General features: G+C 44.7%; 1 protein-coding gene across 1 annotated transcript; it reads left to right on the top strand.

Moving 5' to 3' along the window:
• Positions 1–3,916: 3,916 nt before the first annotated feature.
• On the top strand, positions 3,917–23,976 carry LOC308287010 (solute carrier family 2, facilitated glucose transporter member 11-like; the record flags this gene model as incomplete). Its single annotated transcript, XM_080728131.1, has 16 exons — positions 3,917–4,036; positions 4,141–4,334; positions 5,057–5,159; positions 8,818–8,971; positions 16,957–17,042; positions 17,754–17,852; positions 18,953–19,113; positions 19,680–19,804; positions 20,074–20,203; positions 20,680–20,828; positions 21,098–21,285; positions 21,550–21,660; positions 22,261–22,362; positions 22,852–22,927; positions 23,045–23,172; positions 23,782–23,976. The coding sequence occupies 16 exons, from the start codon at positions 3,917–3,919 to the stop codon at positions 23,974–23,976; spliced, it is 2,121 nt and encodes a 706-aa protein (XP_080584257.1).
• Positions 23,977–24,087: the final 111 nt, after the last annotated feature.

The following is a 24,087-nucleotide window of genomic DNA, read 5'->3' as shown; positions in this document are numbered from 1 at the left end:
AATGTGGTCGGAGCCTCCCGAAATACAGCACACGAAGAAGAACACAGCCGGCTGGTATCAGTTTAGTTGGCCACGTCCCCCCGCAACTTTATCATTTATTTTAAAATAAATTGGACCACATTTCGACAAAACGCATATGATGGTGATTGAAAGGCAATTTTTAACTAGCGATAGGAACCATACAGTATTCATGAAAATGTTAATTAAGGTTAGAAAACCAAAGGGGAAAATGAATGGGATCCAATGGAGAACAATAGACTGTATGTCAATCCCGCCCCATTTTGCTCTTGTTACTAGGTAGAACAAATTTACCATTGCAGATTCTTTTATAGTGGAAGTGGATGGGGGAAAAAGATTTTTCATAGCCTCATTATTGCTATTTAAAGTACCAAAGGAAAAACATCTAGGTGATATTAATAAAAAGGGAAGAGAAAGGTACAGTAGTTACATTGCAAAACAGGGGGTTTCCCCCGAAAATATATGTTTTAATTTGTTTAATCCCAGTGGGACAGAATCACCATGGCAGATTCTTTTTTAGTGGAAGTGGATGGGGGGAAAAGATTTTTCATAGCCTCATTATTGCTATTTAAAGTACCAAAAGAGAAACATCTACTTGATATTAATAAAAATGGAAGACCAAAGTACAGTAGTTACATTGCAAAACAGAGGTTTGCCCCCAAAAATACATGTTTTAATTAGTTTAATCCTCTGAGAAAATCTGAGGAGAGTTACAGAGAGAGAAAGCGCAGTGCATCTTGGGTAGGAATTCTGTCAGCCAGCCTATAAATCCACGGCAAAATAGGCTGGCTGTCGTAATTCTGCCCATTTAAAATATATGTACCCAATACCAATCGAAACTCTTAGTTACATTGATATTGTTCATGTGAACTAGTCTGTTGAAGCTTATTCATTATAATGATCGAAATCGCTATGTTCGCGCGGGGCCGTACTGCACGCTCGCCGTGTTCCGCAGTGCGCACCGTGCTGAAAGACTAAAGCAACATTCTCCCACTGCACACCCCCGATAGCAAAAAGTGAATGATTTTTTCTGGTTGGCCAGTCAGGGAGTCTCAGGGACCAATCAGAAGGCTGACAAACGGTCTATTCTTTGTCAGATCGGCCGGGGGGGGGGGGGACAGCGCAAACTAGCGGCCAATCATAGGAAGTTTTACTTCCGTATTGGAGTCTTTTTAAATCGGCAGAACTATGCCCCTGGTACCACACTAAACCATTAGCTGGTTACTGTATTTGTTACCCTCCATGGGTGATTGGTAATAATCAGTCCAGTTGTTTCCATTAAAGAGCTTTAATTGCTATAGGTGTGGTTCCTATGAATAAAAAAAGACAGAAAATACAGTGTGTATCAAATAGTTGCAATTATCAAGTTACATCAAACACACATAAAAATATACAGAAAGATTAATAGTCTAAACTGTACAATACTGCAATAGCTTGATAGGCCTACATAGTATGAGCATAAAGGCTCAAGTAGAATAAAGTCAAAACTGAATATCTACAAGGCAGATGCACGCACACCAAGCACAGAATGCAAACTGACTGATGTAACAAACAAAAACTGCACTGAATGTGCTCTGCTCTACTGGTCAGCAGGTGAAACTAATCTTGTACATTAGTGATGATTAGGTATGACCTGGGAGATCAAAGGACCAGGTCATACTGACATGGGCCGTACCACTAGAAAGAGGGGAAACTGTTTGGCCCTTTGAACACAACCCCTATAAAACGAATGGTTTTGAAGGTGGTGGCCACAGACCATTTGCCTGTCCTCATCCTTTCTGGACGATTTTTGGATTTGCATTTTGCCAGTGCCCTCACCACTAGAGGTAGCATGAGGCGGTATCTGCAACCCACATAAGTTGCTCAGGTAGTGCAGCTCATACAGGATGGCACATCAATGCGCGCTGTGGCAAGAAGGTTTATTTTCATACCTCTCGGACAAGGTCCCCCATTGGGATAACAGCGCCACCTAGTGGCGCAACAGAGTAAAACTCATAAGCTCCCGTACGTCAATTTTACATTGTCGGAAGGGCTGTCAATCACAAACAAGGGCGCCGCCCCCGAGTGTATAAAGGCAAGCCCGGCCACCATAGCGTCCTCTTCCACACCTCTGCCTAGCGCAACTAGAGTGAGCGAACTCAGCTTTGTTAAAATATTCTGTAAAGTTTGGCCTGAAGCGACGGCTAGGAAGTCGCCCATTGGTTTTTATAGAATATCTCCTGTACGTCTATATTCTCCAGTTACTCTTCTCTTCACAGTTCACGGTGTTTTCTCACCTTTGCTCGTTGAAAGTTTCTTGCTTCTTCTCTGTGACCGTTGTTTGTGTGTTAGCCTGACGTAGCTTAGCATTGCTTAGCTTCACGCTAGCTCGCACGATGTCTGCTCAGAGGCCCACAGCTAGCTCCCTGCTAGCCATGGTTCCCAAGAAGTGCGGTCTTCCAGGATGCAAGGGACTCATCGCACGTGAGGACACCCACCCGTTCTGCATCGTCTGTATGGGGGTGGGACACGCTCTCTCCGCCTTGTCTCCACCGGCTCCGGCCCTGGGGATGAACTGCGTGGACTGTCTCCAGTATGATGTTGCAGCTCACAGGGCCCGCTACGACATCGCTGCCTCCGGCCTCGCCTTAAGCACCGCTGTCTCCGCTGGACCTCCCCCAGGCCCCTATCCTCGTGTGCCGGACAGCGCCCTGTGCCCCCCTATGGACAAGCTGCTAGCTCAATCCCTGGTGTGGAGCCTCAAGGAGGGACACGAGCACTCCGGTCCTGGTGGTCGCTGTCCTTTCAACCTGGCCATAGGAAAGAAGCCCCCAGGGTTTGCTATCGCCTTCGACGGCAAGCAATCCTCCAGGGTCAGGAACTCCTACAGGTCCTCTGCGCTGGCCGCCAGAGGACTGAACGCCACTCAGCTACTGCTCTCGTCCGCCAGGCACCTCTTCAATGAGCTAGAAGGGGTCCCTGAGGATACGGCGGCTGAACTCGACAAGACGCTCCGTATGTTGGTGGACCTCAACGTTCACGCTATCGAGTGGGTCGGGCATGGTATGGATTACTGCATGCAAGCTGAACGTGCCAGGTGGCTGCACAAGGTGGAACTCGTTGGCCCTGCTAAGGGGGAGACCGAGAGGGTCATGCAGGACCTCCCGGGTCACCCCACATCTCTGATGGGAGGCGGACTGGACCTCCTCCGTCTTGAAGTGGAGGCCAAAAAGACCACCAAAGACATCCTGGAGGCTACCACAGAGCCGCGGCAGCCCAAGGAAAAGAGCAGGCAAGGACGACAGAGCTCCCACGGTCAGGCTGACAGAGGGCGCTCTTCCTCCAAGCGGGGCAAGCCCCATCCCCCCAGGACCCCTTCCTCCTCTGCGGGACCCCCTCGCAGCGAAGTGAGGGTGCCTGCCCGCTCTGAGTCCCGCCACCCTCCCAGGGACGGGAAACCGGCCGGCTCCTACAAGGCCCGTGGGAAGCCGCGTCGGAAGTGACACTGGATTTTGGCGGGGTCCCCCTGAATATTCAGGGGACCCCCCCTCTCAAACGCAGGCGAGTGGACAATGTGAACAATTTTTCTCATGCCAAGAAAATAATGTTTATGCCTCCTCCTCTGTGTACACCAGTGCCTGTATTAAAGAGTATGTTGATGAAACAATGCCTGTTTATTTCAACCCCTCCTGCATTAGTACAGACGACCCCATTTTGCATGAAAACAGCCAGTGTAGAGAAGTCCAGGCAGGAAATTATTTCCACTCAGAAATTACCGCTTTATCCAGTCGTGCAGACAGGTCACAAGCAAATGGTTTCTCCTCCATGCAAAATGTTCCCAAACACGTTAAATCCTATTCACAGTGGTTTAGTTTCTCATCTGTGCAATACTCCTTTGTCTCCACTGAGCGGCACTGCAATGCCGAGTTTAGTCCAGAGCAGGGGTTTGGTGCTAACGTCAGGGAAGAAGTCAGCACATTACAACAGCCAGGGTTGGCCTCGTCTTCCCCGCGGGAAGCATATAAAGGCATTAGAACAGGTATTAAACGTAGACACACTTCCCCGTGCCGGGGATTATGTTTCTTATGCAATAAACCCTGTCCCCCGGGTTCTACGTTATGTGTCCCTTGCATCTTTAACGAGCGGGGCTATGAGGGCGTTACGTTCTCCCCGGCCGGAACCCTACGCTTTCCAGCGCAGTGGCCACCGCATACGGAAACGTACTCCCTGGATGCGGAACCTCTCGGTCCCGTTCTTCCTCTCCCTCGCGACCCAGTAGTCCTGCTGGTGCGGTACAACCCCAAGGCTTCTCCTTTGCTCGTCAACACGCTAGCACGGTGTGCGGAGCATTGGAAACGTTGCAATCCGAATCAGTGGGTGTTTCGGACAGTGACACGGGGCTACAGACTACAGTTCGCGGAAATACCCTCCCTCTCCAGCAGGGTTATTTATACTCGAGCCCGTGGCTTGAAAGCAGATGCCTTGAGAGAGGAGATAAGCTCACTATTGCGCAAGGGTGCTATAGTGGAGCTGGCGCGAGACCAGAGCCGTTTAGGCTTCTGGAGCCGCTATTTTCTGGTTCAGAAAAAAGGGGGGGGGCTACGTCCGATTATGGACTTACGTGCTCTGAACAAGCACTTGAAAAAGTTCAAATTCAGGATGTTGACATCAGAGGCCCTGATGAAATCAGTGAGGCAGGGGGATTTCCACTGTTCAGTGGACCTGAAGGACGCTTATCAGCACGTCCTTATTTATCCCCCCCACAGGAAGTTCCTGCGGTTCGCCTTCGAGGGGCGCTTGTACGAGTACACGGTCCTCCCCTTCGGCCTTTCCCTGAGCCCGCGGGTTTTCGTGAAAGTGACCGAGGCGGCCATTGCTCCACTGAGGCACCAGGGAGTCAGACTCGCGAATTACATCGACGATTGGTTGATTTCCGCCGCCTCCTGCTCAGAAGCGGCGCGTCATACCAACTTGGTGTTAACCCACCTGAAGGCCTTGGGTTTCAACGTCAATTTTGGCAAAAGTGTGTTGACACCCTCCCAGCAGGTTTCCTTCATAGGGATTTCTCTGGACTCGGCCACTATGTCGGCCCGCCTCTCAACGGAGAGGGTGGACAGGTTCACGACTTGTCTCCGCTCTTTTCAGCTGGACCGAGTGGTCAGGTACAAGGAGTGTATGAAGTTGGTAGGGCTGATGGCTTCAGCAGTACAACTTCTCCGCCTGGGCAGGTTTCATATGAGACCTTTCCAGCGGTGGGCTCTGGCACTCAGGATTCCTTCCCTGCAAGGGTACAGGAAAGTAGTGGTCAGTCAGGCCTGTTTGGACGCTCTAGTCCCTTGGAGGGACCAGGCGTTACTGACGAGTGGAGTCTCCATGGGCGAGGTGGTGTCACGCAAGGTGATCACCACGGACGCCAGCCGCTCGGGGTGGGGCGCCACCTACGAGGGGCGTTCAGCCAGGGGTCTCTGGACCCCGGCCATGTTGGAGTACCACATCAATTACCTGGAGTTAATGGCGATCTACTTGGCGCTCAAGCATTTCGAACCATTCCTCAGGGGTTGGCATGTCCTGGTCAGGACAGACAACACGGCGGCCATGTATTATCTCAACAAACAGGGCGGCCTCTCCTCGCGCACCTTGGACCAGCTGGCGTGCGAGATGACGCTCTGGTGCGTACCGCGCCTGAGGTCCATCAGAGCCTCCCATGTACCAGGTCTTCAGAACGGCGGCGCCGATCTGTTGTCCAGGGGGGAGCCTCGCTACGAGGATTGGTCTCTCCACCTGGCGGTGGTGAGACAGATCTTCTCCAGGTTCGGTCAGCCTCGGGTCGATCTCTTTGCCTCCCAGGAGAACGCGAAGTGCCCCCTCTACTTCTCAGTGAGGGGACCTTCTCCTCTGGGGATGGACGCATTTGCTCACGAGTGGCCGGAGGGCCTTCTCTATGCATTTCCACCCCTGGAACTGATCCTTCCCACTCTGGAGAGGATCAGGTGTTCCAACCTGGGGGTGCTTCTCGTGGCACCATCCAGGGGAGTGTGGAGGTCTGTGATCACCCCACTGCTCTTTCGGTCCCCCTGGCAGCTCCCCTTGCACAGGGATCTGCTGTGCCAGGCGGGGGACGAGATTTTCCATCCCGACCCCCAGGTCCTAGACCTGTGGGTTTGGCCCGTGAGAGGGAGAACCTGCTAGCTGCAGGCTTCTCACCAGCGGTTGTAGCCACTATTCAGAGTGCTAGAGCCCCCTCCACTAGGGCTGTGTACGATGGAAGATGGAATGCTTTCCTGGACTGGTGTGAGCTACAGGAGCCACCTGTGGTGGCTCACTTGGCGCCAGCTCAGAAGGTGTTAGATTTTTTGGAAGACCGCCTGGACCTTGGTCTGGCGTTCTCCACGTTGAGGGGTTATTTAGCGGCTATTGATGCCTGCCACCTGGGGGTGTCGGGCAAAGGCCTATCTAAAGTCCCTGAGGTGGTCAAGTTCATGCATGGTGTTGACCATTTGAGACCTGTGACTAGAGCCTTGTTCCCTACTTCTGCAGGGATCTGCAGGTGGTTCTTGAGGGCCTTTGCAAGGCACCATTTGAACCGCTTGAAAGGGCCTCTTTGAAGCATTTAAGCTTCAAGACGGCTCTTCTGTTGGCTTTGTCTACAGCTAAACGTGTGAGCGACCTTCATGCGCTCTCTGTGAGCCCTGATTGTATGAGGTTTCTCAATAATGACTCCAAGGTTCTTCTTAAACCTCATTTGAGTTTTACTCCCAAGAACCGGGTGGTCCCGAAGGATCCTGTTGTTTTGACTGCTTTTCACCCTCCTCCGTTTGCATCGGAGGAGGATAGGCGTCTACATTGTCTTTGTCCTGTAAGAGCCTTGAAGGCCTACTGTGACAGGACGGTGGACAGCAGGTCTACTTCTCAGCTTTTCGTGGTCATGAATGCCCGTCAGCGAAAAGCGGTGTCCAAACCCACTCTGTCGAGATGGATTGTGGATGCTATTAAGTTGGCTTACGCCTGTGCGGGGTCTGGAGTGCCGGAAGCACTTAAGGCCCATAGCACTAGGGGTGTGTCGACTTCTTGGGCCATGTCCAAAGGTGTCTCGATTAGTGAGATTTGTGCGGCGGCGAATTGGTCTTCGCCGTCCACCTTTGCGACCTACTATCACCTAGACGTTGCGCCTTCTGCCTTGGCGCATGTGGTTCTGGGTGCTGCTGCCCCGTCTACTGTGTAGCGGGGCGGCTCTCCCCTTCCTAGGACAGCATGCCGCTGTTCCTGGGATTCCGGGGGGGACCCTGAGTTTTTCCCTTATATTACTGTAGTATTATGAGGCGGACCCGTGTCTGCTCTTAGTGCATAAGGCGGACTTCGGTCTGTCAGGGTCTCTTTTACTGTCTGAACACGCCCAGGCCCGGTGGGTCTGGGTCGGGCCAGTCTCAGGAGGGGTCACGTCGGTTGACGGGGCCTCCTTCCGGGTGTGGTTTGTGTACACGACAGTTCTGTCGGGTCATAGCTTCTCGGGGAGTTTATGAGTCCCAATGGGGGACCTTGTCCGAGAGGTATGAAAATAAACGCATAGGTTCCGAACGGAACCATGTTTATTTAATACCGGAGGACAAGGTCCCCCAGATTAAGCCCCTCGGTTCGCCTAGTTGCGGGCAGAGGTGTGGCTTTAGAGGACGCTATGGTGGCCGGGCTTGCCTTTATACACTCGGGGGCGGCGCCCTTGTTTGTGATTGACAGCCCTTCCGACAATGTAAAATTGACGTACGGGAGCTTATGAGTTTTACTCTGTTGCGCCACTAGGTGGCGCTGTTATCCCAATGGGGGACCTTGTCCTCCGGTATTAAATAAACATGGTTCCGTTCGGAACCTATGCGTTTGCTGTGTCTCCCAGTACAGTGTCCAGACAGAGCATGGAGATGGAGGAGATACCAGGTATGAGGGCCCGACGTCTGCCAGAGAACTGCTCATGATGACAATGCTCGTCCTCATGTGGCTAGAGTGTGTCAACAGTTCCTGCATGACGAAGGCATTGACCTGAATCCAATCGAGCACCTCTGGGACGTCTCCTACCATCCGCAGACGCCTAGCCTGATTTCAGACTCAGCTCACGCTAGTCCACTCTGAGAGTGGGCGGGGTCTCTGGTCTGGAAGCAGGCTAGCAGACGCCACCCCTCAGGAGAACGTCTGTCGTCTCATCAGGAGCAATTTTTGATAAACGTTTGAAATTGTTTAAGAAAATGTACAGTCACATTAAAATATTGTAATTTGTCACAATATAAATGTTAGAGGCATTTGATAAAAAATATAATTGTTTGTCCATATCAGCCCAGCCCTTATGTACGTTTGTAAAATGTACACTTGTTTCTAAAGATATTTTTATTTATAAAAATATATTTAAGCCCACGTTCCAGAGCTTTGTTAAAATAAAAGAATTGAAGTTCAAAAAGAAAAAAAAAAAAAGAAAATTGATGGAACCATCATCATTGATGAGGGACCAAGATGGTGGCGTAGTGAACGGTCTACTACAGTTCTCGCTCTGTCTTAAAAAAAGAAAAAAGAAAAAAAAAACTTTTAAAGCAGAACTACTTTCTACGGTCTAATTTGTTACCATGGGAAATGGCAAAAAATCCAGGCTCCAATACGCAGACCTGCACAGCACCCCTCTTTCTTCCCCATCCAAATCACACTACAAGAAAAGAACAATGGAAAAAGACGCAACTAAAAACATCATTGCTATGCTGAAAATGGCTATCGATGCACAGGGGAAGAATATTGATTTAGAGCTTCAGTGAATTGAAGGTTTCTATTAACTTTATCTCTGAACAGTCTGAATACATCAAGGAGCTTAAAGGAAAAGTGTCTCACACCGAAAACAGAGTGGGCAAAGTGGAGGAGAAAAATCAAACTTTGGAAAACAAGGTGCTGGAGTTGTCACGTTACAAAAGGAGATGGAACCTCCATGGCCTCGCCGAGATGGAAGGTGATTGAAATCTGCCAAAACATGGCTCCTAAGCACATTGATACATTTCCGGAGGTGATTGATTCAGTGCACAGACTTGGAAGGAACCGTGACATGATGTGAGAGGAGTGGAGTTGAATCCTAGATCCTACCACACTGCCAAGTGACTGTGAGACTGAGCACTTGGGTCTTATCTGTTTTTAAGGTTCTGCTTTGAGGATCTTGATCCGTAGTATCTTGGGTAGCTCACCATCAAACGTCCATCCAATGAGTGATATGCCAATATCACTAATCAATCCAATCAAAGGAAAAGACCTGACCTGTTTATAAAACAGGGTCATATTCACAAATTAGGATCACAAGTTTAGAAAATAAAACATTGTCTTCATCTTAGTTCAACTACTAACAGTATATGTTCACAATTAGCTGGATGCACAATTAAATCAAAACACTATCAAAGTTATTCATTTACTGGTACAGTCACAAACAGCACAGTTCAACTCACCAAGTCAGAGCTCAAACAATTCACAGAATCATCAGGGTTCCAGGATCACCAGGTTTCAAAAGAACAAAAATACAGCACTCTTCTCAAAAAGAGATGGGATCAACCAAAAACATATCTTGAAATTACAAGAGTCTGTTCATATTCATCATCAAATTGCTTCTTTTCACTGTCAACTCAATCTGTTTATTTCACTCGCTCTGCAGCATGCAAGCTGAATCACATGGCTGGTGTTTCTTCAAAGAGCAGTGACAGTCTATTCATTGAGAAACCTCATTGGTCAATTGGTTTGATCAGAGCGCCTCACAGGGCTCTTAAAGAGGCAGTACACAAGTAGATGAATGTGAATGCAGAATGAAAATTACTCTGTTGGGCCTTTTCCACCAAACGAACCGTGGTTCAAGAACCAGTGCCGTTCCTTGGAACCTTGGTTCGTTCTTGCAAACTGGCCACAAACCGGCTTGCGTTTCCACCAGATTGAACCAGAGGAACCAAGGATTTTGTGGTTCCCGTTAGGAACCAATTTTTACGGTTCGGAACCAACTCGGTTCTCGGTGGAAAAGCTCACCTCTGGTTCATCCCATAGGCGGGAGAAAGAACCCAAATCGATTCTTTGCCGGTCGAAAAGCGCCCTGTGTAGTAGTAAAATAGTTTTGGGCCAATCTTATTTAGTGTTCATCTTTAAAGCTCCTTTGTAGAGGTTTGGTTACTTTATTTTAAACTGGTTTATATCCTTACGTCCATTTATATTTAGATAATTAGTTTATTCAGTTTTGACCATATCTGCATTTACCCAGAGGTGTTATCTTAGGTCAAGTCAATATCAGCTTTGCCCCCTTGACAACCAGGTGTGATTGCACACACAGAATCAGCCATATCCTCCATCCCACCCAAAGAAAATGATATTCATCATCACTGTAACCAGCATCAACTAATATTAGCTTTGCTACTTGCATTTTCATTACATTACCACATTATCAGTAGGCTACATACATACATACATTTGGAAATTTGCTCAACATTATAGCAGCAAAATCCGATTTGACCACTTTTAAGTATATAGTGATAACAATCATTTTCAGAGATGCCAAACCAGGCTAGAACACATGACAAGGGGTTAAAGACTAATACTGAATGGGTTGTCTACCCAGAGATAGCTGCTTTTGTCTCAATATCAGCTATATAGCCGACGGTTAGGGGTTACGGTTCAGACGTGAGCTCAAGAGCTGATATCCAAAACGTTGCCACTTGCCATTCAGTTGGTAATAAATTAAATTATTTTATTCTCTGTTCAAATTCCCTTCTGCATACAAATAAATACAATAAATAAACATAAACAGCCAAAAATAATACGTAGAACACTAGCCACACAAACGCAGTCGAAAAACATGTTTGCCTCCCATCAGCTACGCCTGCACTTGATTAGGGACAGGGTTAAAACCTTGTAACCCTGTCAACCTTGGCCTTGACCATGCCCTGCAGCAGGGACATGCAGAGAATGTTAGAGAGACAGGGTCTGAAATTTCTAAAAGGGCCTTTTGGTGAAAATATTGAAAATAGCAGACCTCACAACGTGTCGCAGACCGTGAGCTTGGAGGTCGACTATTTTCTGTACTTGATCTGCACTAAACTAAACATAATCAAGTGAATGCTGGACATGTGGTGTAACAGCATGGATGTCTACACAGAGTGGGCAATTCTTTTCTTTTTTTTTTTTTCTTTTTTATCCCACGATTTTGCAACCCATTTTCACCCAGTGCCAAGTAATCCTGGGCTCTGCTCTCCCTTTGCCGCACCTGGGGAGACAACGGACTGACCTCATGCTTCTTCAATGCATGAGTAGTCCAAGTTGTTTCTTTTCACCTGACAGGGGGGATTTCGTAGTGCGTGGAAGGAACACGTTATTCCAACCAGTTCCTTTCCCCTCCATCAGGCGCCCCAGCTGGCCAGGGGGAGTCATTATTGAGACCAACCAGGATTACTGCATGTTTTTGTGAGGGTATCAACCCTAGGAGACACGGGGAGAACATGCAAACTCCACACAGAAGGGACCTATCGCCGACCCCACCTAGGGTGTGGGCGCTGATGAGTGGGCAATTCTTTTAACATAAGATGCTGTTTCTAAGTTCAGGAGCTGCCTTCTGGTATGGCATGGAAAGAGGGCAATTGTATTTCTTTCACCATAGTAACTGCATTCATGGTCTGGAGAGGGCACTTACCGACGGCCAGGGGCGACTGTACAAAACTGAGCAAGTCCAGTTTTCCAGTTTTCGGTCGATAACGTTCCCGACCCGCTGCCGAAAACCTGACGATGAGCTCCCGTTCGGCAAACGACGCTATCCGCCGCCTTCCGCCGCCGAATCGTCGCCGAATCTGTGCGGTTAAAAGTGGCCTTTACAGATGGGTAAAAGGGCCCCCGTCTATGTCTGCCCTGCAGTGACGTACGTCATCAAAAGAGAAACAACATTGGCTCTTACACTTACGGTTATTATGAGCATAAAAGCAATATTTAAAGTCATTTTCTATTAGCACATGCATTCCATAAATTCCATAGGGCTGGACCACACATTTACAGATGACATCATCAATTGCAACGGGAGTTGTCCCTATTGAGGGAAAAATCTTTTCTATTGATTACTCACATCTAGACTTGAATCCATGGACATTCTTTTTGTTTTAGCCAATTATTTGATGTGGTTCCCTATGGAGACACAAAGAGACTCCTCAAATTATTGGCTTAGGAATGCGACAAAAACAAATAAATATCCATGAATTCATGTATCCATGGTGTGAGTAATCGATAGAGAAAATAGATTTTTGGGGTGAACTATCCTTTTAAGGCTTATGTGTAGTACCATGAGGTGCATGCATAGTCTGATTGATTGATTGATTGATTGATTGATTGAATACTTTATTAGCAGACAGTGCAAAAAGAGTTTCGCACAGGGAGGTACAGTTCAATACAAGGTCTGCTAAGAGGATTCTAAACCCAAGAAAGCATATGGCTTGTTTCCATTGGGGTCCTTTGTAGCCTACTCAATTCATAGAAGCCTTTAATGACATGACAAATATACAGTACAATACTATGAAAAACATCATATAAACAGTTAGAAATCAAAAGGAAAAATATGTACAGTAAACAGTTTGGGGGTGAGGGGTGGGCTTTGACTTTTTACAGGGTCCGGTTTCGAATTACAGCCACCTGTAAGTGCTCTTTTAGAGCGTTTTTGAAGGACAGTAAGGATTTGCAGCAGTCAAAGTGATATTGGATGAGCGCTCCTGCTAGTCCCCTGTGTTCCTACTAACCAGTGAGGAGATCCTGTACAAAAAACTTGTTCTTTGATTGAACATTTTTGATTACTTTAGTTTTGCCATTTTTTCACTGGAAATATTTTCCTCTAAAATACAACCCAGGTAGGTAATTTCCTCATTCTTTCTTTTTCACCTACATATTGATATATACTGATATGAAATACACGTGCTGACTTCTGAGTAACAAACTAAACTATGAAATCATATTTTATGCTAATAAGCTAATCTGCTTATAGACATAGTAGTGGGTGTGGGTTTCTGGTGCCACTCAAAAATCGGCCATTAATTTTTCCCATAGAGATTTACAAAAATATTTATAAAAAATATTTTAAGATTCATGCTATCCAGGATCCTGGTGAATCGTGACCATAAAACCTTTGATTCTGTGAATAAGAAAAAATATGTATTAAATGTAGTAGCCTATATTAATATAATTAAATATCATATTTTCTCAGAGAGTAAATGGAACCAAATAGACATGTAGGGTCCATTTGGTTCCATTTGTACACTCTCAGTGTTACAAACCTGTAATGGTCATTCAGGGCTAGCTTTTTATGTGTTTCTGGTAATAATATCGTTCATGTCCGTGGACGAAGAATTCCACCACAAGCCAGCATGGTGATGACCCCTGAAACGATGCAGACATGAACATGCATTTGATTTACTAACAGGTGGATCTCACCATTTGATACACCTGATATGTGCACAAATAGGCTTTACACAACCTTTCATCAATCAGACATTGGTCTTCTTTGCTTACTATAAGCAAATTAACCTACTCTAACATTTAAGAAGAGCTTTGTGAATGAGACGTGGAGGACAGAGGCAGAGGAGAAGATGATGAAATCATCTGCAACACAGCGGAGCAGTGTGGGCCAGGGCGTCAAGGCCACTGTGGCCTCAGGTTGTCTGGCCCTGTTACAGATTTTGTCCAAAATCATGCAGATCGGTACACAGTATCTCTGTAGCCATTAAACGAAACGGGTATTTCTTACATTGATGCTCCTACATATTATCATGCAAGCACCAGTTAAAGTTACTTTCCATCCCTCATATACTGTGTGCACAGTGCACATCCCATAACCCACACACTGCACATCATTTCAGAGCTCATATCTTTGAACGGGTAAGGACTAGTCTATACTATAATTTTGCGAATGTCTGAGTGAGTGAGTGAGTGAGTGTCTGTCTGTAACAGCATTTCTCCTCGGTGGCTGGAGCAATTGATCTGAAATCGCATCAACATCAGCATATGAACACACCTGACATAACTGTGAAGGCCGTTTGTCACTTTCACAAATCGTATGCTGTATATTAGCATTTTTATGGTGTATCTACTATCTATTCTGCATCTAGCATGAGGCACATCTATTCTGCATCTAGCATGAGTAGTATGAGTAGTTCCTAATGCTTGAATGACTGGACCATTGTAAGTTCTTTGAGTTTGCAATATGCTTAGAAAAGTCCCTTAAAATTGCAATCCTTTACATGAAACGTTAGTACTACTTTTTTGTTGTTGTGTTCTGTCTCGACACTTTATGTATATATATATATATATATTTTAACGTAATTGCTCTGTATGGCTGATTCTCCTGTATTGTTGATTCTTGTTTGTTTTTGTCGCTTGGCTGTTTTACACAACAGTCCTTTTCTTTTTTTCTTACTGTCCTGTAACCTTTAACTGCTGTACCTTCTGGGTAACTGAATTTCCCCCGTGGGATAATAAAGGTATCTATCTATCTATCTATCTATCTATCTATGAGGCAAAATGTTTAACCAGCTCTGTGTGTGTGTTTGTGTGTGTGTGTGTGTGTGTGTGTGCGTGTGTGTGTGTGTGTGTGTGTGTGTGTGTGTGTGTGTGTGTGTGTGTGTGTGTGCAGGCAGGCGGGTGTGTGTGCAGGCGGGTGGGCTGGGGGGGGGGGGGGGGGACAGTATCGCTGTAGCCATTAAACGAAACGGGTTTCTTACATTGATGCTCCTACATCATGCAAGCACCAGTTAAAGTTACTTTCCATCCCTCATATACTGTGTGCACAGTGCACATCCCATAACCCACACACTGCACATCATTTTGGAGCTCATATCTTTGAACGGGTAAGGACTAGTCTATACTATAATTTTGCGAATGTCTGAGTGAGTGAGTGAGTGAGTGAGTGTCTGTCTGTAACAGCATTTCTCCTCGGTGGCTGGAGCAATTGATCTGAAATCGCATCAACATCAGCATATGAACACACCTGACATAACTGTGAAGGCCGTTTGTCACTTTCACAAATCGTATGCTGTATGTTAGCATTTTTATGGTGTATCTACTATCTATTCTGCATCTAGCATGAGGCACATCTATTCTGCATCTAGCATGAGTAGTATGAGTAGTTCCTAATGCTTGAATGACTGGACCATTGTAAGTTCTTTGAGTTTGCAATATGCTTAGAAAAGTCCCTTAAAATTGCAATCCTTTACATGAAACGTTAGTACTACTTTTTTGTTGTTGTGTTCTGTCTCGACACTTTATGTATATATATATATATATATATATATTTTAACGTAATTGCTCTGTATGGCTGATTCTCCTGTATTGTTGATTCTTGTTTGTTTTTGTCGCTTGGCTGTTTTACACAACAGTCCTTTTCTTTTTGAGCGGTGGTCACACCGTCTCCATAGCGTGGCCGTGTATGTATCCGTGTGTGTGTGTCTGTCTGTGTGTCTGTCTGTATGTAGCCTCTGGTGTATGTAGCCTGAGTACCCTGTGTGACCAGAGAGGTGCTGTTGAGTCTAGTCTGCCCTGAGCATCAACTGCAATAGCAGTGGCGGCCTGAGTGACATGCATGGATGGATGGATGGATGGCGCTCTCTCTCTCTCGCACGCAAGCAAGCACTCCCCCCCCCCCCTATTAATAATAATAATATTATTATTATTATTATTACCCATATATTTGTTTTGCTGTTGCGCAGCCTCCACGACCACCGCTCAGTTCACACGGGTGTGATTTTTTTCTTACTGTCCTGTAACCTTTAACTGCTGTACCTTCTGGGTAACTGAATTTCCCCCGTGGGATAATAAAGGTATCTATCTATCTATCTATGAGGCAAAATGTTTAACCAGCTCTGTGTGTGTGTGTGTGTGTGTGTGTGTGTGTGTGTGTGTGTGTGTGTGTGTGTGTGTGTGTGTGTGTGTGTGTGTGTGTGCAGGCAGGCGGGTGTGTGTGCAGGCGGGTGGGCTGGGGGGGGGGGGGGGGGGGGTATCGCTACAGCCATTAAACGAAACGGGTTTCTTACATTGATGCTCCTACATCATGCAAGCACCAGTTAAAGTTACTTTCCATCCCTCATATACTGTGTGCACAGTGCACATCCCATAACCCACACACTGCACATCATTTTGGAGCTCATATCTTTGAACGGGTAAGAGCTAGTGTAAACAAATTCTTCCAGACGAGAAATAGTTTTGTAATATGAAAACTCTATTCTTATTCGAGCTGCAACCAGAAATGACCCATCCTTCCCGACCAAAAACATGAAGGGAGAACAGAACACACTGTTAAACCACTCAATTTGAACTGCACCGACTCAAGTCCAAGTCTCAAGTAGTATACAGCTCTGACACAACGTGACCGATGATGGGCCCACGTTTCCTTACATCCCTTGAATGTGACATTTGCACGTGCATACTGTACATCTCATTGTTGATTGATGCTGAAACAATGTAGTATAGGTCGGCCCCTGTCATGACCAGGAACATGGTCACATGCTGTTCTAGAAGGCTGGTTCACATCTTGAACTTTAACTTGGTCTTGTCCAACTTGATCTATTCAGATGTAGCATACAGTATCCATGTACTGTATGTTACGGCCTGCTTTGCACAAGAAGCCCCACATGACGTCTAAAGTGACGTCCGCCATGAAGTCAGTAACAAATTAGTTACCTCCATCTGAAACACAAACAGACCCAAAAAAATCTAATACCTAACCGCCTAAACACATGACACGTTTTGGGAGCAGGAATCAGCTAGATCTGAACCAGTTCATTCCATGGATTGAAGGCCTGGGTTTTCGTAGAATTCATAGCTAGCACGCACTCACATTGCCAAGCCCCACAATAATTGTCTAAATGATCAGTCGAGATCTGTGGATGAGTAACAGGTTACAGTAGATGTGTGGATATATTACTGATCCATGTGTGTTGTGCCCAGCAGCATCATCATCATCATCCTCCCAGGGCAACAGGTGCTCTCCTGGCACTCTGGTGCTCCAATTCCATCAGCCGATATCCAGGGAGCTAGTATACCACCAAAATGAACAGTGCACTAAAAGAGCTGGTAAGTTGTTGAACATATTCCAGAACAATAATTTATGAACTCGACATTTTCCAACTGAAAAATAGCACTAATTGTGTCACTTATGCTCTTTCTTTTTATATTTTGCCTTTAATTTACAACTGATGGAAATGATGCATGTGTAACATTCATTTAGGCTGTGTAGCTTATATTAGGGCTACACCGTATAAAATAATAATGACAAATAACAATAACAAAACAAAGAAATTGGAATCTCGTGTTCAGTTGGTGCCATTAATTCCTCTGGTGTACTTATTTAAGCTGTGTGGAATTTATACATTTGCGTGGGCCAACTGAAGCTGTTCATGTTTACCTCAGAAAATGAATGGTAGCACTTAAAGTAATTCATACTTTATTCTAGGACCGATGAAAATAGCTGATCTACAAGCTCACAGTAGATCTGCTATTTCCAACACTTTTTATACATTTGAAAATGTGAAATGGGACATTCTGCATAATGAGTAGGCCTACTTTTACATTTTGTACATTAAGTACATTTTGATGGCACTATACTTTTGTACTTTTACTCAAGTTTACATTTTGAATTCCCGTCTTTTACTTGTAACAGAATTATATTGCAGTATTGATACTTTTACTTAAGTAAAACATGTGGGTACCTTTTCCACCACTGCTTGTCTGCACTGATTCAACTCCAGGTGCAGTACCGGAGGCTCTACCTGTTGGCCCTGGTGCTGGGGGTCGGGGGGTCCTTTCAATATGGGATCCAGGTTTCCATCATGACTTCTCCAGCAGAGGTAGGCTATACAGCAGTGGTTCTCAAACCTTTTCATTCGTTTTGTCAAGGACCCCCAAACTGACACCAGCGGACCCCCATTTGAAAAGATATGCCAGGCAGGGACCCCCATTAGAGAAGATTTTTACGGCTCTAGCAGTGATTCTCAACCATCAAGGACCCACAGTTTGACATGCATTAGGCTACGGACCCTCATTTAATGGCATTTCTATCTCTGGCAGTTTACAGTATATTGTAAAGTCAGTGTCAATTTAACTCTGTGAGTGTACAAATGGAACCAAATGGACCTGTTAGGGTCCAAACAGGTCCATTTGGTTTTGGTTCCATTTGTACACTCTGAGTTACAGACCCATAAGAGTCCATTTGGTTTCTAACTATCGTTTAGCTGGGGCCCCCCTCGAACTGCCTCGGACCTCACTTTGAGCACCACTGGGCATCCCACTGATTTGTGCTCATGCATTGATTAAACTGTGTATTGTTTAAATTTGTATTAAAGTATAAAGGGGAATGGGACAATGGGTAGCCCCATTTCTAAAATATCAAAAATAGTGGATCTACAGTATGAGCCTGTTTTCACAATTTGTTTGGGGGGAAAGGGAAAATGTTTGAAAATGACATTCCCAAAACAGGGGATGCCACGTTGAAAGTGGTTAATTAATTAATGATTGCATTAAACAATAAAAGGCTTGTCTGAATTACAACACATGTCACATGTACCGGTAGATGGGCGGTTATCGATTGCGATGAAATCGGATTAATCTGCAAAAACAATTCAGAGTAAATGTGAACACTATAGGGGTGGCAACTGCCATCCCCCGATGCCCCAAATGATGCCCCCTGCAATCACCTCCTTTGTTTTGCTGTGGAGAGAGCGAGGTTGTTTCTCCTGGCACCAACATCACCAGAGAGGTTCACTTCTCTGTAGTCAGCTATCCTCACCATTGTGACGATTGTGTGGTGTCAACTGCAAAAAGTAAAGTTTGTGTTGGAGCTGTGTGTCGTGTGAGTGAACTCTGTGGTGCCCCAGTGTTTAGGGCTCACAGCTGATTGAAATTGAATTACTGTCACCATTAACACATTCCTTCTCCTCTCTGCTGGTAGCATATCCTGAGATTTGTGAACCAGACATGGATAGAGCGATACGAGGTTCCAGTAGACGACGCCACCGACATGCTCATCTGGTCCTTCACTATGTCCATCTTCAGCCTGGGGGCTTGGTTCGGCTCTGTTCACAGTGGGAGCCTTCCTGTCAGATATGGCCGGTGAGCAGGGGTCAACGGTCAATATGTCCGTACACGGACAAATGTGTCCGTGGCAAATTTTAGATTTTGTTTTTACATAACATCATTTAAAATGTTCTTATTTTGATCATTATACCCAATTACTGAATGTCAGGCTTCAGATTTTCTTCAGAATATGTATGACACTGATTTACTATGACACTAGCTATGACGCTTTGGCACACTAGGAGTTCACTAGCTGCTGCGAGGACAGTGGTTCTCAAACGTTTTATTTTCAAGGATAACTCTGAGTGTGTTCATCTTTCTACACTCAGAGTTACAGACCTGTAATGGTCCACTTGGACCACCTTCAAGCAACCCTGAAGGTCCCTCAACCCACTTTAAGGACCACAGTTCTAGTAGTATACATTTAGGTCTAGTTCAGTTTCTGGTAATATTTGTATGTCCATGACAAAAATAGAATTTTGACAAAAATCTCCATCACAAAGACAGCATGACGATGAACCCTGCCGGTGAGACAGATACAGAAACACACACACTCATAACATACATACAGTGGTCATAATACTTTGTTTTGTGTTCGGTAGGAAAAACGCTCTTTTGATCAACAATGTGGTGGCTTTTGTGGGCGCTCTGGTTATGCTCTTCAGTCGCTCGGCCAAATCTTTTGAGATGATACTGCTGGGCAGATTTCTCTACGGATATAATTCTGGTATTTTTTTATTTACGTATATATATATATATATATATATATATATATATATATATATTGTGGATTAATCTGATTAATCTGTGTGTGTGTGTGTGTGTGTGTGTGTGTGTGTGTGTGTGTGTGTGTGTGTGTGTGTGTGTGTGTGTGTGCGTGCGTGCGTGCGCGCGTTTGTGTGCGCGTGTATGTGTGTGTTTGTGGATGCATACAAGTATTGTACTGTATTTGCAAGACATTGTAATTTGATTGTTAAACGTTGTGTTCCTCCCCAGGCATTGGGCTGAGTGTGCATTTAATGTACATAGGAGAGTGTTCTCCTAAGAAACTCAGAGGTTTCATGACACTCACATCCTCCATTTTCATTGCCATGGGGAAGCTGGTGGGCCAACTACTTGGACTCAAGTAAGACTCAGTTCCTCAGATCGTGTAGTATTAGCTCACTGTGTACAAGTCAGAAGATATTGACAAAAATAGAAAAATCACAACTTAAATTAACTACTTTAATTAACTCAAACACATGAAAATTCTGGCTTCACTGTAGAGATTTTGGACATGATACAACAGGTTTTGATTTAGATCCAAAAGACGTATTTGTAAGTGAAAGCAAACTATTATTAGTTGATGCTTAAAACCAAACTCACATGCTCATGTTCAAATGAGATTTAACAACACATGCCTAGTCTGTCTCGATCTTTTCTGAATCATAACCTTAAGTTATATAATAAAGCTAGTTCATGCATGTATTTACATTTTAAACAGTAAGTTCAGTAAGTTATAAAATGTTCCTCGATCCTCTCTTTCTCACTTTATGATAAAGGTATGTTTACATATTAAGACATGCTCATCTTTTAAACATGTTTTATTCACAAATTCTTCAGGGAACTGATGGGCACTGAAGACATGTGGCCGTATCTGTTAGCTGTTAGTGGCATTCCTGCCATTTTCCAGTTTGGGGCATTGCTTTTCTTCCCTGAGACACCTCGATACCTCTACATTGACAAAGGCGACATTGAAGGAAGCAAAAAAGGTGTGCAGACTATGTTTCATGTACATTGGCAAGCTTTAGCTTTAAAGCTGGGGAAACTCCCCCGTCAGGTGATTAGAAGCAGCCTGGTCACTCCTCATGCATTGAAGGAAGCACGAGGAAGAGTAGAGCCCAGGATTACAGCTTATTGGCAATTGGCACTGGGTGAAAAATGGGTTACAAAATTGTGTAATAAAACATTTAGAAAAAAGGTAATGACCTAACAAGTTCTGTTTCTAGGCATGACTTGTTGCATGTGTGTTGTTTGGTAGCTTTACAGTGGCTGTGGCAAGACGACGACCTGAAGTTGGAGCTTGAGGACATGAGTAAAGAGAAAGAAAGTGCACAGGGGGAGAAGGCAAAGACAGTAAAGGATGTTCTCTGTTCCCGGACTGTGAGATGGCAAATGCTGGCTCTGGCCATCCCCTGTGCTGGTGTACAATTCTGTGGCATTAATGCTGTGAGAGTTCATTTCACATTTCCTCTAAAAGATTTGATTTGGTTTTCTGAAAAAAGAAGAACATGTAGTCATCCTTCTCAAGAATATCACTAGAATATCAGAGGCTTATATTCTTTGTTGACATCATTAGCAGCAACCCTGTGGTGGCTACACCATACACAAGAAAGCATTCAGAAAGAAATCATTCAAAATGAAAACAAGATCCAAACTTGTTCTACTTACATCCCAAGTAAATGACCTTTCATTTTCTGTCCCGTCGTCCAGCTTTACTTCTACGCCTTCGACATCTTCCGCGAATCCGGTATGGAAGAGGACAAGATGCATTACCTGTCCATCGGCATTGGAGGAACAGAACTCCTTACCATAAGTCTCTGTGTAAGTATCCCATCATCACTGTGGGATGCATAGTACTGGAGTCAGGGGCATCATTTGGGGCATCAGGGAGAGAACGGCAATTGCCACCCCTAGTGTTCACATTTAACCTTACAATTTGTTATTTTATGCATATTGTCCCCAACTCTGAACTGTTTTGGCAGATTAATCATCACAATCAATGCTGGTCCATCTGCATGTGACACTTATCATTTTGAAAAGCGTTTTATTGTATGCAACCATTAATGTATTAACCATTTTCAACGTGGCATCCCTATTTTGGGAATGTGATCATAGGAAAACATTTTCAACCATTTTCCCTTTTCGCCCTCAAATAAAATAGTGAAAATAGTTGATCTACAAGCTCTCAACGCATCACTTGGTGATGCATTGAAAGCTTGTAGATCCACTATTTTTGCTAGTTTAGAAATGGGGCTACAGTGTCAGTATAGTAACTTAGTTGGTACAGTACAGTATATGGTAATTTCTTGCCTCCCCCAATTTATTTCTGAGATTAGGCCTCTGACTGGAGTCATGATGAAAGTCACAATCTGTCTGCTTTTGTCAACTCCCTTAACTTTAATGCATCTGTTTTTTCATCAGGCTCTGTTGATAGATCGTGCTGGAAGAAAGATTCTAATGGGATATGGTTATCTGTTGATGGGCGTGGCTATGTCTATACTTACTATCATGCTGTCTATTAAGGTAATTAAACTCCCAGCTATACTTTCTTACTGCGTGGAGCCTTAAGTGGCCTGCCTTCCTCTGTCTGTCTCTATCTCTGTCTCTGCATCTGTCCCCATCCCGCCCGAAAGTAGACTAATTATAGATCAGCTCCCCTTGCTGCTACACATGCATAGATACCATTTGATTATTAGGCCTATTACAAAACATGCATTAATCTCTTCAGCCCTATATACTGTAGTGTATACTTAGGCTATTTGGCGGTCTTGTTTCCATTGGGGTCCTAAGTATTCAACCCATCAACATATCATCACGAATATAAAACACTATATGTACAGAGTATAGTATTGGATACCTAGTATAGGTATAGAAGGATTCAAGTCTGTCCGAGAGCCTTTTAAATTGCACAGGGAAGCCATGCCACTATCAAACTCTGTTTTTAGTTTTTTGTTGTAGGCTGCACCCTCCTCCCAAGATAAAGCATAATTATCTGTTATTCATTTCCAACAGGACCTGTATTCCTGGGTCCCTTATGTGAATATTGGCCTAATATTCTCTGTCATCTGTATTTATGGACTCGGACCATGTGAGTTTTGTTTCTTTAATTTGTGTGTAATCCCCGCTACATTACTACTAGTAGTCACTTCAGCACTGATAGTGTGTTACTGAAAACTGTTTGTTCATGTTTTCATCTCCCGTACAGCCGGAGTGTCCATGGCCCTCCCCGCCGACTTATTCCTGCAGGCCTGGCGTCCCTCTGCTTATGTGATCAGTGGGACCATCAACTGGCTAGGCCTGTTCTTCATCGGAATGGTCTTCCCTTACATAGTGGTGAGATAATGGTTCTGTGTCAGACGATAAAACTGTTTCGTGTAATAGGTCCATTGTGGTACTCCAGGGTTATCACTTACAGCAGTGGTTTTCAACCAGGGGTCCGGGGACCACCAGTGGTCCTTGAGGGGATTCCAGGTGGTCCCTAGCCTCGTAAACCAGACTCTTCCTGCCTTCATTCAGTTTACTAGGCTAGGTGGTCCCCAGCTACATGATGGAGAGGTTGGTAACCAAACAGACCCTTGTAGGACCAATACGGGTCCATTTGGTTTCATTTTACGCTTTCAAGAGTTAAATTATTGTTAAACATCTGCATTACTTAATTTACAAGAAGTCTACACAATTAGAGAATGTAGAAGAATTGTCATTTTGATCAATGTGTGCCTATTCTCTCCTATCTCTCCTGTGGCACCACATCAATACAGCTTGGAAGACAAAATCTTATCCAACGATATCAAAATATTCTCATCAAGTGGTGGTCTCTGGCTCAAATGCCAAATATATATTGGACCTTGATATGAAAAGGGTTGAAAACCACTGATGTATAGTAACTGTGTCCATATTTAATATGTATTTTAATTGTTGGTGTTTTCCTGTGCTCTTTTATAGGATGGACTTGGACAATACTGCTTCTTGATTTTTGTGGTTTACTGCATCTTCAGTTCAGCATTCATGTTATATTTTATCCCAGAAACCAAAGGAAAGACAATGGTAGAAATCACAGAAGACTTCAACAAATTGAATTTCAAGAACAGGGGCACTGACATTGAAAAGTCAGACTTTGTTCTCGCAACTAAATTTTGACACTTTGTTCTTGCAACTAAATTTTGAAAGAAAAACGTTTTTATTTATATTGTATATTGATATGTTTTCATCATGGATTTGGTTGTTCAGTATTCATTCCTTGTTATGGTG

Source organism: Nannobrachium achirus (genome assembly GCF_963921795.1).
Source record: "Nannobrachium achirus genome assembly, chromosome: 6".
In the NCBI taxonomy this organism is placed as follows: Eukaryota; Metazoa; Chordata; class Actinopteri; order Myctophiformes; family Myctophidae; genus Nannobrachium; species Nannobrachium achirus.
Note: the sequence above shows the minus strand (reverse complement) of the source record. Positions and strands in the feature narration are given on the sequence as shown.